General features: G+C 36.6%; 1 protein-coding gene across 1 annotated transcript in view; it reads left to right on the forward strand.

The window, feature by feature from the left end:
* Positions 1-13,036, forward strand: part of LOC135743920 (macrophage mannose receptor 1-like) — a 68,750-nt gene that overhangs the window by 25,458 nt on the left and 30,256 nt on the right. Inside the window, exons 16-21 of the mRNA XM_065261824.1 lie at positions 1,793-1,831; positions 3,946-4,109; positions 5,136-5,206; positions 7,005-7,105; positions 7,375-7,514; positions 10,202-10,304. Coding sequence (XP_065117896.1) covers positions 1,793-1,831; positions 3,946-4,109; positions 5,136-5,206; positions 7,005-7,105; positions 7,375-7,514; positions 10,202-10,304 — 618 coding nt within the window. The remainder of the gene's footprint in view (positions 1-1,792; positions 1,832-3,945; positions 4,110-5,135; positions 5,207-7,004; positions 7,106-7,374; positions 7,515-10,201; positions 10,305-13,036) is intronic.

Genomic DNA, 13,036 nt, shown 5'->3' on the forward strand with positions numbered 1-13,036 from the left:
ATCATGTCCAGCTATTGTGGTAATGATGTCAGTTTGGCGGGTTATGTTTTACAATTCATAGTCACCTCATTTGCTGCAGAAGTTTAAGCAGTCTGCAGATTGAGCGCACACACTTAACTCGTAGTATTTTCTCATTCAAGGTTACGCGCCCACGTCACGTTGCTGTGCGCGTGGTCATAAAAGCTTAACATTTGTACACGGCATTTTTAAATTAAGTGATTTTAAGCCGTTGAAACACAAACAACAGTGCTATATGTGATATATACCTGTTTCTGTTTGAGAAGAGCATGGAAGCCGCGTATCCGCTTCTCATTAAGCTTGTGAGTATTTTGCCGCTGTATTACTGTGCATTCAAACCGCCACCGGCGAGAGTGTCAAAGTGACCGGAAGTCATTCATTTTCAATGAGAGCCGGCGGCGAGCAGCGGCGCGTCATGAACAGCGTGAGCGTCGAGGAGAGTTAAAATCAGCTCAACTTTATGGTAATGAGATATGACGCGGGTGGCGGCAACCAATCGGAAGGCGGAAATGTTCACCGGCAACTAATCGGAAGGCAGAAACCTCCGCCTGAGAGGAGTTCAGAGAATGCATTCGAGCGTCAGAGCGTCCACTACAACTTTTCTTTAGCGTCGTTGTCAGGGCAGCCAGAGCTTTTATTGACGCTCTCGCCGGTGGCAATCTGAATGCACAGTTAGCCTTTAATACACACATGCATCAAAATTCCCGGTTTTCGCAAGTGTCCTCATAAACACGGCAATTCAGGGCTTAAGAAAAAGTAAACAGCTAAAAGAGAAAACACATGTGTAACAGTATATTTAGAGCCGGAGTCGGACTTCGGTCTTAAAGGGGAAGTTACCTAATTTTGCTCCTGTCTGTCACTCGTGTTAATCAAACAGTATTGAGAGAAAATCTCTCACTGCTCTTACCTAAATCACTTTTCTACCTTTAATAACATTTGTACGTCGAATTGTACACGAGTTTGATTCGAGTAGCTCGTTTAGGGTTCATATTCTGTATTAGAGCTATGACTGTGGAACAGAAAAAACCCGAAATTATTTGTTTATCTGTACTACTAAATAATAATAAAAATGCACATTTCTGTAACACTTTACAAAAAGGTTGTATTTGTTCACATTAGTAAGTGCATTATGAACGAAAAATGAACATTATATTGTATATAAGCATTAATTAATTCTTGTTTATGTCATTACAGTAATTGGTGTTAGTAATTGATGTTGCATTAACTAATGCTAACAGTTTCAAATTTGATTTAAATTAAAATGCTAAAATCAAATTTAAATGCTAAAATGAATAAGATTTACAATAAATAAATTACAAATTATAATATGTATGTATGTATGTCATGTATGTATATGTGTATATATATATATATATATATATATATATATATATATATATATATATATATATATATATATATATGTATGTATGTATGTATGTATGTATGTATGTATATATATGTATATATATATATATATATATATATATATATATATATATATATATATATATATATATATGTATGTATATATATATATATGTATGTATATATATATGTATGTATATATATATATATATATATATATATATATATATATATATATATATATATATGAACGCTTGTGTCTTCATCACTTTTTTCACCCCTGATGAGTTTGTACCCCTGGATACATATTTTTGCTTGAAAACTGGTATGGTGTGGTACCGGTTTTATAAAAGCAATAAAGTACTCGAGGCTGTGCTGTATGCTGATTTTTTTTTTTTCTTTACAGGCATTACTCCAAAATCCCCACCGACATCAGTCATTCAAGGTAAGGAATCACTTGTGTATGTGTTATACAACAGCATTCATCTGTTTCTTATGTTGTTTGACTTTAGATCTATACATATATAGCTCTCTAGTAGATTCATGTTTTTATGTGAGTTTCTGTAATATGGAGTGATACATCTTTAATCTAAACATTGTCCATATTACCTAATCTAACAATTTACTTAAGAACTAAAAAAACATCCAAGCAGTTCAAGCTTGCAATTTCATGTTCAAACATGTTCAAACTTATGAATCTTTTAAAGATTATGCTTTTTAAATCATCAGTGCGCAAACTTTAAGCAGCACTCTTAAAAATAAACACAGAAGAATCATATTTGGCTGTATGGTCGAGTTGTTAAAGGGTTCATGACGTGAGAAATCAAGATTTCCATCAAACTGAAACTTCATTACGACTGCCACCAGGGTTTAGAAAGACAATATAAGAGAGAGTGAAAGCGTTTTATTGTTTATGTGAGGAAGTGAGACAGAGAACAAGAGAACCCATGCGCAGATGATGTCCGGGAAGTGAACCATGAACATTTATTAACAAAACCACAGAAAACAAATGCCCACGTGGGGGCAACACAACATTAAACATGATATACAAAACACTGACATAACATTATCGACTAGACTTGGATATTAAACTAATACTGAAATCAAACACAAACTCTACACAATACAACACGTCAGTACACAATGAACCAGCACAAGACAAGAGGAGATTAAATAGGGGAAAACTAAACAAGATAACAAGGGTAACACAGGTGAGGGGAATAACTAATAATGAATAATTAACAGGGAGAACAAGGGGGCGGGGACTAGAAACGAGACACCAGAGGCACATGACCCAATATACAAGGCCATGAGCTTCCACATAGAACATGAGGCTGTCAGAACCCTGCCATCATGATAAAACATAAATATAAAACAAGACTCCATGGCAGGATCCTGACAGTTTATTCATGCAGATTTTTTTCCATTTATGTATATTTTACTTGAGAGTACCCAATTGATGCTCTTTATCTCTTTTTCTTGAAAAAGCCTTTAATTCAGCACGCCTCACTGATTGAGAAATACAGTTCTATACTCAACATTTTTAGTGCATCTGGCACGATTTCTTGTTATTTAACATTTGTTTATTAGACTCTTAATGGATTCTAAAAAACTGTATTTCTTAATGGCTAGAACTGCCACTGATCAATATTATTATTTTTTATTAATAATTGGTTCCATAAATTGGTTATTTACTAAACCTGCCATGTACTTGATTCTTAATGAAATTAAGAAGTGGCCTGATATCATATGAAGATATATTTAATAAATTCATGTTGTTGCTCGGGGTGATGGGACTTTAATGAGCAAATATAAAATCACAGAGGCATACCAGTATCAGTCAAGTGTTTGTATAGATCGTTTCAGCAGTAACAACATAAACAAGCGGCTGTCGCGGTCCGTACGTAACTTCCGGTAAACTCCGCTAAGAATAAATAACAACAAAGTTCTTTAAACGTAGTTTATTTATATAACAAGCAAAACAACAGGAAACCAAAACATTTGTTATTTTCGACGAGGCATTTGTTCAAGAGATCAGTTTAGCAACTACTCAGACCATTAACAAAACGAAACCGGAAGTAAAGTTCGGATCCAGATGTGTATCACGTGTGTCCGATGAAACCGTCTATATGGAATAAACCAAGACTTTGTGTTTTTAACCTTCTTGGCGAGGTCACAACTGTCCCTCAATTTTTAATCGACTTGTTTGAGTTTTTATGGCGACACATCAAGCTTTACGTCCAACAGTCAGCGGCATCTTTCTCATTCAACACACACAACGAATAAACCATAATAAACATATAAAACTATTACTGTACATGCATTCAGTATTGTTTTAGTTTTATGAAAATATTATTACATACACATTCAGCTCTTGTGTGTAGATTATGGTTAAAACTAATATTTTGTAGAGATTTACTGTATTTCTATCAGCTTTTATGGCAACCCCTAACTGCACAAATTATGCCGATCTTCCTGGCTTTCATAATAAACATTTCAGAAATGTTTTGCCACTATAAATCACACAAATGAAGATGTCTGTCTTTTTCCTCCCACTAGAATATAACAAGACGTCTGATGGCTGGATTCAGTACAATGGCATTCAGTATTTCATTAATCTTGATCTTCACACTATGGAAGATGCTCGTGCCTTCTGTAAGAAGAATCATGCTGATCTTGTTGTCATTAATGATCAGACTGAGAGGAGGTTTTTATTTAAACAGGTAAAATAAAATAGTGACAATGCTTTCCAGTTTTACTGACACTCTGCTGCTAAATGCTTTTAAGAAAAATTGATGCTGGTTGATGACATCATAGTGTAATGCAAGTACAAGGCAGACAAAGATCATATCAGCAAATATAAAACAAAAGTACATTTTGTACAGTCTAATAAATATGTACACTCTTAGAGTATTCGCATTCATATTGAATAAAGGGTTTATGAATTACAGTTGTTTAATATGTAACTCCCTATTTTTAAAGAGTCCAACAGTAAGGGTACAGTAAGGATAATTTCCTAATGAATGAAGGATGTTAAATGTCTGGAGTTGATTTAAAGTGTGGCATTGCATTTGGAAGCTGTGGCTGTGAACCCACATCATGTGGTTCAGGGAGATCTCCATCAAGTGATTCAGACCATATTAAGGTTTCAAAAACCCAAAGGGGTTTTTCTTTATCATGGAGAGGATAATCCAATCACCCACCATTGTTATCTTACAGTATATGGAAGTTCAGGATTTTGTTGTTGTTGTTACTGACCTCACCAGTGTGTTTTGTTTTCTCAGAATGTACCAAATTGTTGATCTGGCATTTACTAATATTAATCTTGTTTAATTGACAGATTTGGTTGTGTCTTTATAACCTAAATATGGTCTGTATCACTTGCATGGAGATCTCCCTGAACGAAAGATGTGGGATCACAGCCAAAGCTTCCAAACGCAATGCCACACTTAAAATCAATTCCAGATGCTTGATTTATGAATTAATGGATTTGCATGATGTCCTTCTTATACCAGACTGTTTATTCATGCGGTCAGCATATGTTTTTAATATGGAAGTGCTGATAAGACCTGATTCTTTTACGAAAACAGAAATAGCTACTTATGTTAAAAAAGTTTGTGATTCTTTTGTCAGTCTGGGCTCACCGCTCAGTAGACTGAAGACACAGTCTATAGTTCAGAGGAGAGATAAACACTGAAGTGTTTTATTCACAAGCATATGAGTAGGACTAAACTGATGCTGTTTTATAGATATCTAGAAATGAAAGATCAGAAAATCAGTATTACATCGGGATGACTGTAGAGTTGGACAAATCATTTAGGTGAGTATGAAAGATTTCAACACAGGGTGGATGCTAAACTAAAACCAAATAAGTAAACCATTTGAACTTTATAATAAGTAAAAGATAATTTACAGCAAAGCCAGTTGTTATCACAGGAAAAAACACAACAGGTTGATCATATTTAAGGGATTTATTTGCAACGATAATCATCTGGAAACTCCCCAAAAGGATTATTAGCATTAACTGTTTAATTTCTTATTAATGCAATTATCTAATCAACCAATCACATGACAGTTGCTTCAATGCATTTAGGGGTGTGGTCCTGGTCAAGGCAATCTCCTGAACTCCAAACTAAATGTCAGAATGGGAAAGAAAGGTGATTTAAGCAATTTTGAGCGTGGCATGGTTGTTGGAGCCAGACGGGCCGGTCTGAGTATTTTACAATCTGCTCAGTTACTGAAATTTTCACGTACGGTACAACCATTTCTAGGGTTTGCAAAGAATGTGAAAAGAGAAAAACATCCAGTATGCTGCAGTCCTGTGGGTGAAAATGCCTTGTTGATGCTAGAGGTCAGATGAGAATGGGCCGACTGATTCAAGCTGATAGAAGAGCAACTTTGACTGAAATAACCACTCGTTACAACCGAGGTATGCAGCAAAGCATTTGTGAAGCCACAACACGCACAACCTTGAGGCGGATGGGCTACAACAGCAGAAGACCCCACCGGGTACCACTCATCTCCACTACAAATAGAAAAAAGAGGCTACAATTTGCAGGAGCTCACCAAAATTGGACAGTTGAAGACTGGAAAAATGTTGCCTGGTCTGATGAGTCTCGATTTCTGTTGAGACATTCAGATGGTAGAGTCAGAATTTGGCGTAAACAGAATGAGAACATGGATCCATCATGCCTTGTTACCACTGTGTAGGCTGGTAGTGGTGGTGTAATTGTGTGGGGATGCTTTCTAGGCACACTTTAGGCCCCTTAGTGCATCGTTTAAATGCCACGGCCTACCTGAGCATTGTTTCTGACCATGTCCATCCCTTTGTGAGCACCATGTACTCATCCTCTGATGGCTTCTTCCAGCAGGATAATGCACCATGTCACAAAGCTCGAATCATTTTTAATTGGTTTCTTGAACATGACAATGAGTTCACTGTACTAAAATGGCCCCCACAGTCACCAGATCTTAACCCAATAGAGCATCTTTGGGATGTGGTGGAACGGGAGCTTCGTCCCCTGGATGTGCATCCCACAAATCTCCATCAACTCCAAGATGCTATCCTATCAATATGGGCCAAAAATTTTTAAGAATGCTTTCAGCACCTTGTTGAATCAATGCCATGTAGAATTAAGGCAGTTCTGAAGGTGAATAGGCATCAAACACAGTATTAGTATGGTGTTCCTAATAATCCTTTAAGTGAGTGTACATGATATCTGGACAGTTGTAAGAAAAGCTAAAAACCTATAAATAAAAAACTCATATATTTGATTAATTATTTATATTTATTTTAAATGGATTATTTCAAAGTATTAAACTGCATTTGTCAAGATGACTCTCTTTACCCGGATGAGGTTTGTTTTATTATTGATATCTGTAAATAACAAACATGTCTCCACTGACTAATCAGAATAAAGCATCCCAGAGAATAGAAGTGTGGGTACTGTGATTGGGAAAGAGTATGACCTGAGATTATGGGGAGAGTTTAAAATCTTTATGATGAGAAAAAGCTATTCTGGTGATAATATTAGTTATTGGGTAACAGTGACCGTCCATTTAATTTGCAGGGCAAAAATTTAATTTCATTGTGTGTACGTGTGTGTTTGTGTGAGTAGTTGGGTGGACGGTTCACCTGTTGTATACACTGCGTGGGAACGAAATGAACCAAATTTCTTCAACAATGATGAGAACTGTGTGACCGTTTTGAAAAGCTCAGGTAAGAACTTCTCATTACAGCTGTATATGATATAGCAAATAGATGAAGAAAAACATCAACTAATGCTGAGGCAGCTATTCAGTCCTGCTCCACAGACATCACATCTAGATTATAAGATGTTGATTTAGATTAAATAAAGTGTTGGATCTGACCTTGGAGGAAGTTTTCTCATTTGCATTAATAAATAATATTTACCATTAGGTTTAATATTTCAGAAGCTTGTTATAGGTACACATGATCTGTTGGATGACATGTATGTGTTTCTGTAGGATTCTGGAATGATATTAATTGTGGTCATTCGTTACCCTCGATCTGTAAAAGAAGTGCTGATTTTGTCAACACCACCGTGTCTCCAACCACTGTATCAGCGGGCAGCTGCGCTCCTGAATGGACTCTGTTCAGAGGAAAAGTAAGAACCATTACTGTCCAAATACATTTGCTTAAAACCAATGTTTGAATTTAAGGACCCCCACAAGCATTAAGAGATGCCATAAATTCATAAAAAACAAGCTATAGGGATCCCTTGGTTTTCCACTACAACCAGGACATCAAATTCTTGCACTGACAGAAAGCAACACATTAGCTATGTTTACATGCACACAATTTTGTCAATACAACTGAATTTTATCCGATTGCAGGTTATGACGGTACAGTTTACATGCACCCTAAACATTGCAATCTGATTAAAATATTTGTTAACATGTACAATCTATCTAATCCAAACCAAACGTCTGCACAAGCGCACAGCCAGGGTTGCCAGATCTGTGTATCAAAATCATGCCAATGGACATTCAAAACGAACCCAAAAGCATCCCAGACACTATTGAGAGCATAAATACCAATAACTAATGAACCAAATCCTTTGATCTTTAACACATAAAAAAATTAACCTGCGGAAACAGTTTAAAATGTCATCAAAAAGCAGAGGACTTGGAAACGCTACGCTGCACACAGCATCGCTCATCAGGTTCACGCTTTATTTCTGGATAAATAAACCAAGTCAACGATAAGTTGGAGAAAGTTGTTCTTAAGAAGTTTTCAGATATAGGCAAAGAAAACACTTTTCGAAACGCACAACGCTATTTTATTGCTTTATGCAATGTTATGAAAGACATGAATGCTGCAGAATGTACAGCGCGTGACCCCATTAAGGGACCATTTTAAATGTCCGCCCAAAAAAAAATCAATTCATACTCCACACTCCAAACAGACGGGGGCAGTATACCTCCAGAAAGTGAGTTGGTCTATTTTAATTAAGCAGCTGCAAATTTAGCAGCATATATCAAGTTTGATTTACATTAGCAACTAAGTTATCATTAGTCACAAAAAAAACATTCGGTCTCATTAAAATTGCAATGTTTTCCGCTACGTTTCGTGCGTCCATTGGTGTTCATTATCATCGAAGACATTGCAAGTTTCTTAGCTAATGTTACATTTTAGCATCAGCTTGGTAGATAACGGGTGAAAACCGGATCGGATCCGTGGGTAGAGCTAACTATTAAACGCTAACAGCTAAGGATGCGCGATAATTTGCATGCGATAGTCATTGCGCTTCTCGTCAGTGAAGCCGGTTTCTTGATTAAAAGTGAATCGCCATCAGCTGCTTTCAGATGGAGCCACATTTACTGCACAAAGCCGTAGTTCATGTACAAGCTGAGCATAGGTTATCGCAATGCCTATTATAAGTGAACTTCTAGCGAAATACTAACAGCATCTTACTTACCAATCGAAAAGAAATGTTGTCATTTCGGAGTCGAACCTCATTTCTTTCATGTCCATTAGTTGTCTCCAGCGATGAAAAGCAGTGCCAGTATTTACTCTGGTTCGGTTACTTTATTTATCATATTTTATTTGTGATTCCGAGCGCGTTTTTTCCCTGCAGCGAATGTTTGTGGTAGTGGTAAATGTCTCTTGCTTTAGCCATTCTTCCGCTCTCTTCCCTGAACTGAAATACGTCCGAAACCCCTATTGCAAGGCAGGAAGGCATCAAGGCATGTCCGAATCCATGGCTGTCCGAATTGCATTTCTCTGAGCTGCCTTCATGCCTCTTAAGTCAACAAGTCAGCTGCCTTAGTTTTCGAATACAGCGGTAGTAGTAGAGGGCTGTACTCCCACACATGCGACTTATTCGTGTATTGCAGTTTGGCTGGCGGTTATGTGCGTGGCCCGCATACCGCCTCCCATGGTCGAAACTGGTATTACAACACCAGTCGGGCTGTAGCTAGTAATTTAGCATGCTAATTTAGATTGATATTTCTGCAGCACTATACCTTGTCATTTTTTTTAATGACATCTTTGCCCTTATTTCTTCTCATTCTTTTGATGCGTGTAGCTATTTTTAAAAAATCATTAACCTCAATTATTACAAATGGCACCTTTAATGCATTTTGCCATTGCCTTGCTCTTGCATGTTTCTGTGCTAAGAATCATGTGATACGTAAATAAGAGGGAAATAAAAGACTTAAGCACAATTGTTCTGTGCATGTGCATGAGGTTTTTTTACATCAGATTAAGAAAATAATATGATTCACATGTTTACATGCGTACTTCTCTCCTGATGATCAAATGACAAATAAAATGCAAGTATGATGTGTAAGACGTTTTTTAGTCTGCAGACACCTTACGGCTTATTATCTTGTCTAAATAAAAAAGTTATCAGATGAATTTAATTAAATAATTTACTGTGCTGTTATCATGTTCAAGATATGCCTAAATTTGTTTTTGAAACATGAAAAAACACATGAATAAAAATATCTGTAAGTCTTAGTTTTACTTAACCTATCCAGGATGGTACAGTATATCACCAATAACAACATTTAATAATAAATACCAGTTGTTTGGTGACTAACATGATCGATTGCTTTATTGCAATAATGACAACATAAATATAAGAAACAAGTCTCCATTTTTCTCAATATTTAATCCATCCTCCATCCTTTCTGGAAATCAGCACAAAAAATGTGAAAATATATTAGATGAAATCAAAAGTCAACAAAAATGTAATGCATTAAAAGAAATTCTGCTTATTCCCTGACAAAGAAACTTTGTTAATCACAGCTGCGCACTTTATTTCTGATTGTTTGTGTTTCCAAATAGTGTTACAAGTTTTTCGATAATAAGATGTCATGGCATAAATCACGAGATCACTGCATTTCAAATGGAGGCAATCTGGTGTCCGTTCGGAGTCACACAGAGCAATGTGAGTATGACACTAATGCTGTTATCTGTTGTAACCCCTACCTCCTATATTATCCAAAATTAGAATTAAACTAGTATAACAAGGGAGGGGTTCCTGGGTACTCTTTAGGTTCCCTCAACAGTTAGTGTAAATTATTTGTACTTACTGAGGACAAGAAACAATGAAGAAATTGTATCAAATATAAATGTATTGAAAAACACTTAAGATAAACAAAATATATGACATTCAATTGTTTTTTGTAAACAGGATATGTATTTACCAATAAAATAAAAAGTGAATGAAAGTAAAATACAAGTTTTGTAAACCTTGTTTACATTTAGGGCTTAAAGTATTTTCTTAAATCAAGATTTTCTGTGTTACCTTTACAATATCCAATAAGACCAATTATCTGTTCTTTTTAACCAATAACTGTCTTTATATATATATGAATGATTTAAACACTTACACAAGTACCATTATAAGAAAAGGGCCCAATCACACACACACTCGTACACAGTCTGTAATAACCCCACCGTTGCAGGCCTGTGTTCGTTGCTTGAGTACGGAGTGGCCGAGAAAACAAAACTTAACTGGCCGCTTCACTTATAAAGCAAACAAAAAAAAAACTAAATAATCAGTGCACGTGCAGGTATTGTACTCACGCACAGCGATGTGGCAATTGTGAAGATGAAATAACCGTGCTGGATGTGTAAAATAATGACTGGCAAATCCACAGGGTGGTCACAAATCTGGTCGGAGGTAGTTAGAAACTCGTAGCTTAAAGAAACTCACGCAGCAGATGGGATGATGAGATATTGGTCACATTGATCAGAAAGATTATCCTGATCATGCCTTCTTCACTGAGAAAAACTGTCAGTTTTCCTATGTAAGATGCAATAATTACTAAAACATTCAATAAATTGCATCTAATATACAAGGTTAAAGCTTACATACAATATGTTACAACCACACAGGCATAAATAAGCTAACAGGCTAATCGCGCTTAGCATAGCCTTTATCATTACATACTGTATTGATTTAACACAGCAATCTCAACACTTCAAAAACTCTATTTAATACCTTTTTACTGGGTACATCAAGTTCCAAACGTAGCACAACAGTAAGTTGTCCCAAAAGTCTGGCATATTTTATATGAGCTCCCGTCTATGGTACCGAGGCTCTCTCGCTCATCACACTTGCAAAAACTGTGCACTTCCAATAAGCCCCGCCCCTTTTACACAGACTTTCAATGATTGCCAGGTAAATAACCAATCAAATTGGGTCAAAGCAAGGCAGTAACAAACTTGAGTGCATATAACCCGTCCAAAACAAAGCACATTTCAACCAAACATTTTTTCTCTTAACCCTATACCTTCTGTAACATTTTAAATCATAAAATTGACTTTTGCACATCTTAACTAAATTTGGTCTGGGCTATACCCTCCCCCTTCTAAAAGTCATGATGTCCCCATCTGACTACTGTTTCATGCTAGAAATTCTAAATGTATTACTAGAATGGATGTGAACTCTCCAAACAAAATAAAACAAAAATATCTTATAAAGGCCATGTTTAGAATTAACCTAACATTGAGGTGTTGCCAGAATAATCACTGAATTGAATCATTATTCCTCTATGAATGATAGTGAATGGTCTATTTGAAGGTTGGCCAGGTTCATCGTAACTCAGACGAATGACTGGTTTCACTTGTCTTTTGGAAGGACGTGAACTTAAAGCTTCATCATCTCCCAGAGATATATCAGAAGTAGGGACGTCTCCCCCTTCTAAATCTGTGTCCACCACAGTATCAGGAATTTGATCTGGAACTTCAACTTCAGAATCCTCCATGGGACTTGTTTTTTCCATCTCATCATTGGTCTGAGTATTAAGTTGTTCCTCTCCTTCAATGATCACTTCATCATCACTTACAACGTTCTCAGAGGGATTTGACATGTCTTTCATTTGTTTCACGAGTTCCTCTCTACTGAACTGACGTGGAGGGGCAATATATTCATCCTCAGACTCTGAACTTTCTGTGTGCATTTGACTTTGCTGAAATTCAGGCTTATCAGTTCTCTTTTGTCTCTGATTTTCTGCAGCTTGAGCTCTTGTGACTGGTCGCTCATATAATCTTTCATTCTCAAGGGAGTCAGACATTCTAACCAAATACCCAATTGGCAACAGGAGATTTCGATGTACTGTTTTTACTATACCGACACCTCTCTCAGGCTTTACACGATATACGGGTAAGTTGGGCAGTTTTTCAAGAACTTTGTAAGGTACAGGTTTCCATCGATCTTGGAGTTTGTGTCGTCCGGTAAGTCCAACATTTCGTAGAAGTACTCTGTCACCTTCTTCCAAAGGTTGGTTGCGGATCCTATGATCATACCGGGCTTTGTTTTTAAGATGACTCTTGTTTGCTGCATCTGAAGCCAGTTGGTAGGCTTTTCTCAATTGTGCTCTCATTTCAGAGATGTATTGCTGGTAATGGACCTCATTTTCACCATCAGAAGATGTACTGAAGCAAACATCTACTGGCAACCGAGCCTCTCTACCAAACATTAAATAGTAAGGCGAGTATCCAGTAGCGTCATTTTTTGTGCAGTTATATGCGTGCACTAAATGACTAATGTATTGACTCCATTTCTGTTTCTTTGCAGAGTCAAGAGTTCCAAGCATTGATAAGAGAGTACGATTAAAGCGTTTAGGTTGGGGATCTCCCTGGGGATGATAGGGAGTTGTTCTTGACTTTCTT

Source organism: Paramisgurnus dabryanus, chromosome 2 (assembly GCF_030506205.2).
Source record: "Paramisgurnus dabryanus chromosome 2, PD_genome_1.1, whole genome shotgun sequence".
Classification (NCBI taxonomy): domain Eukaryota; kingdom Metazoa; phylum Chordata; class Actinopteri; order Cypriniformes; family Cobitidae; genus Paramisgurnus; species Paramisgurnus dabryanus.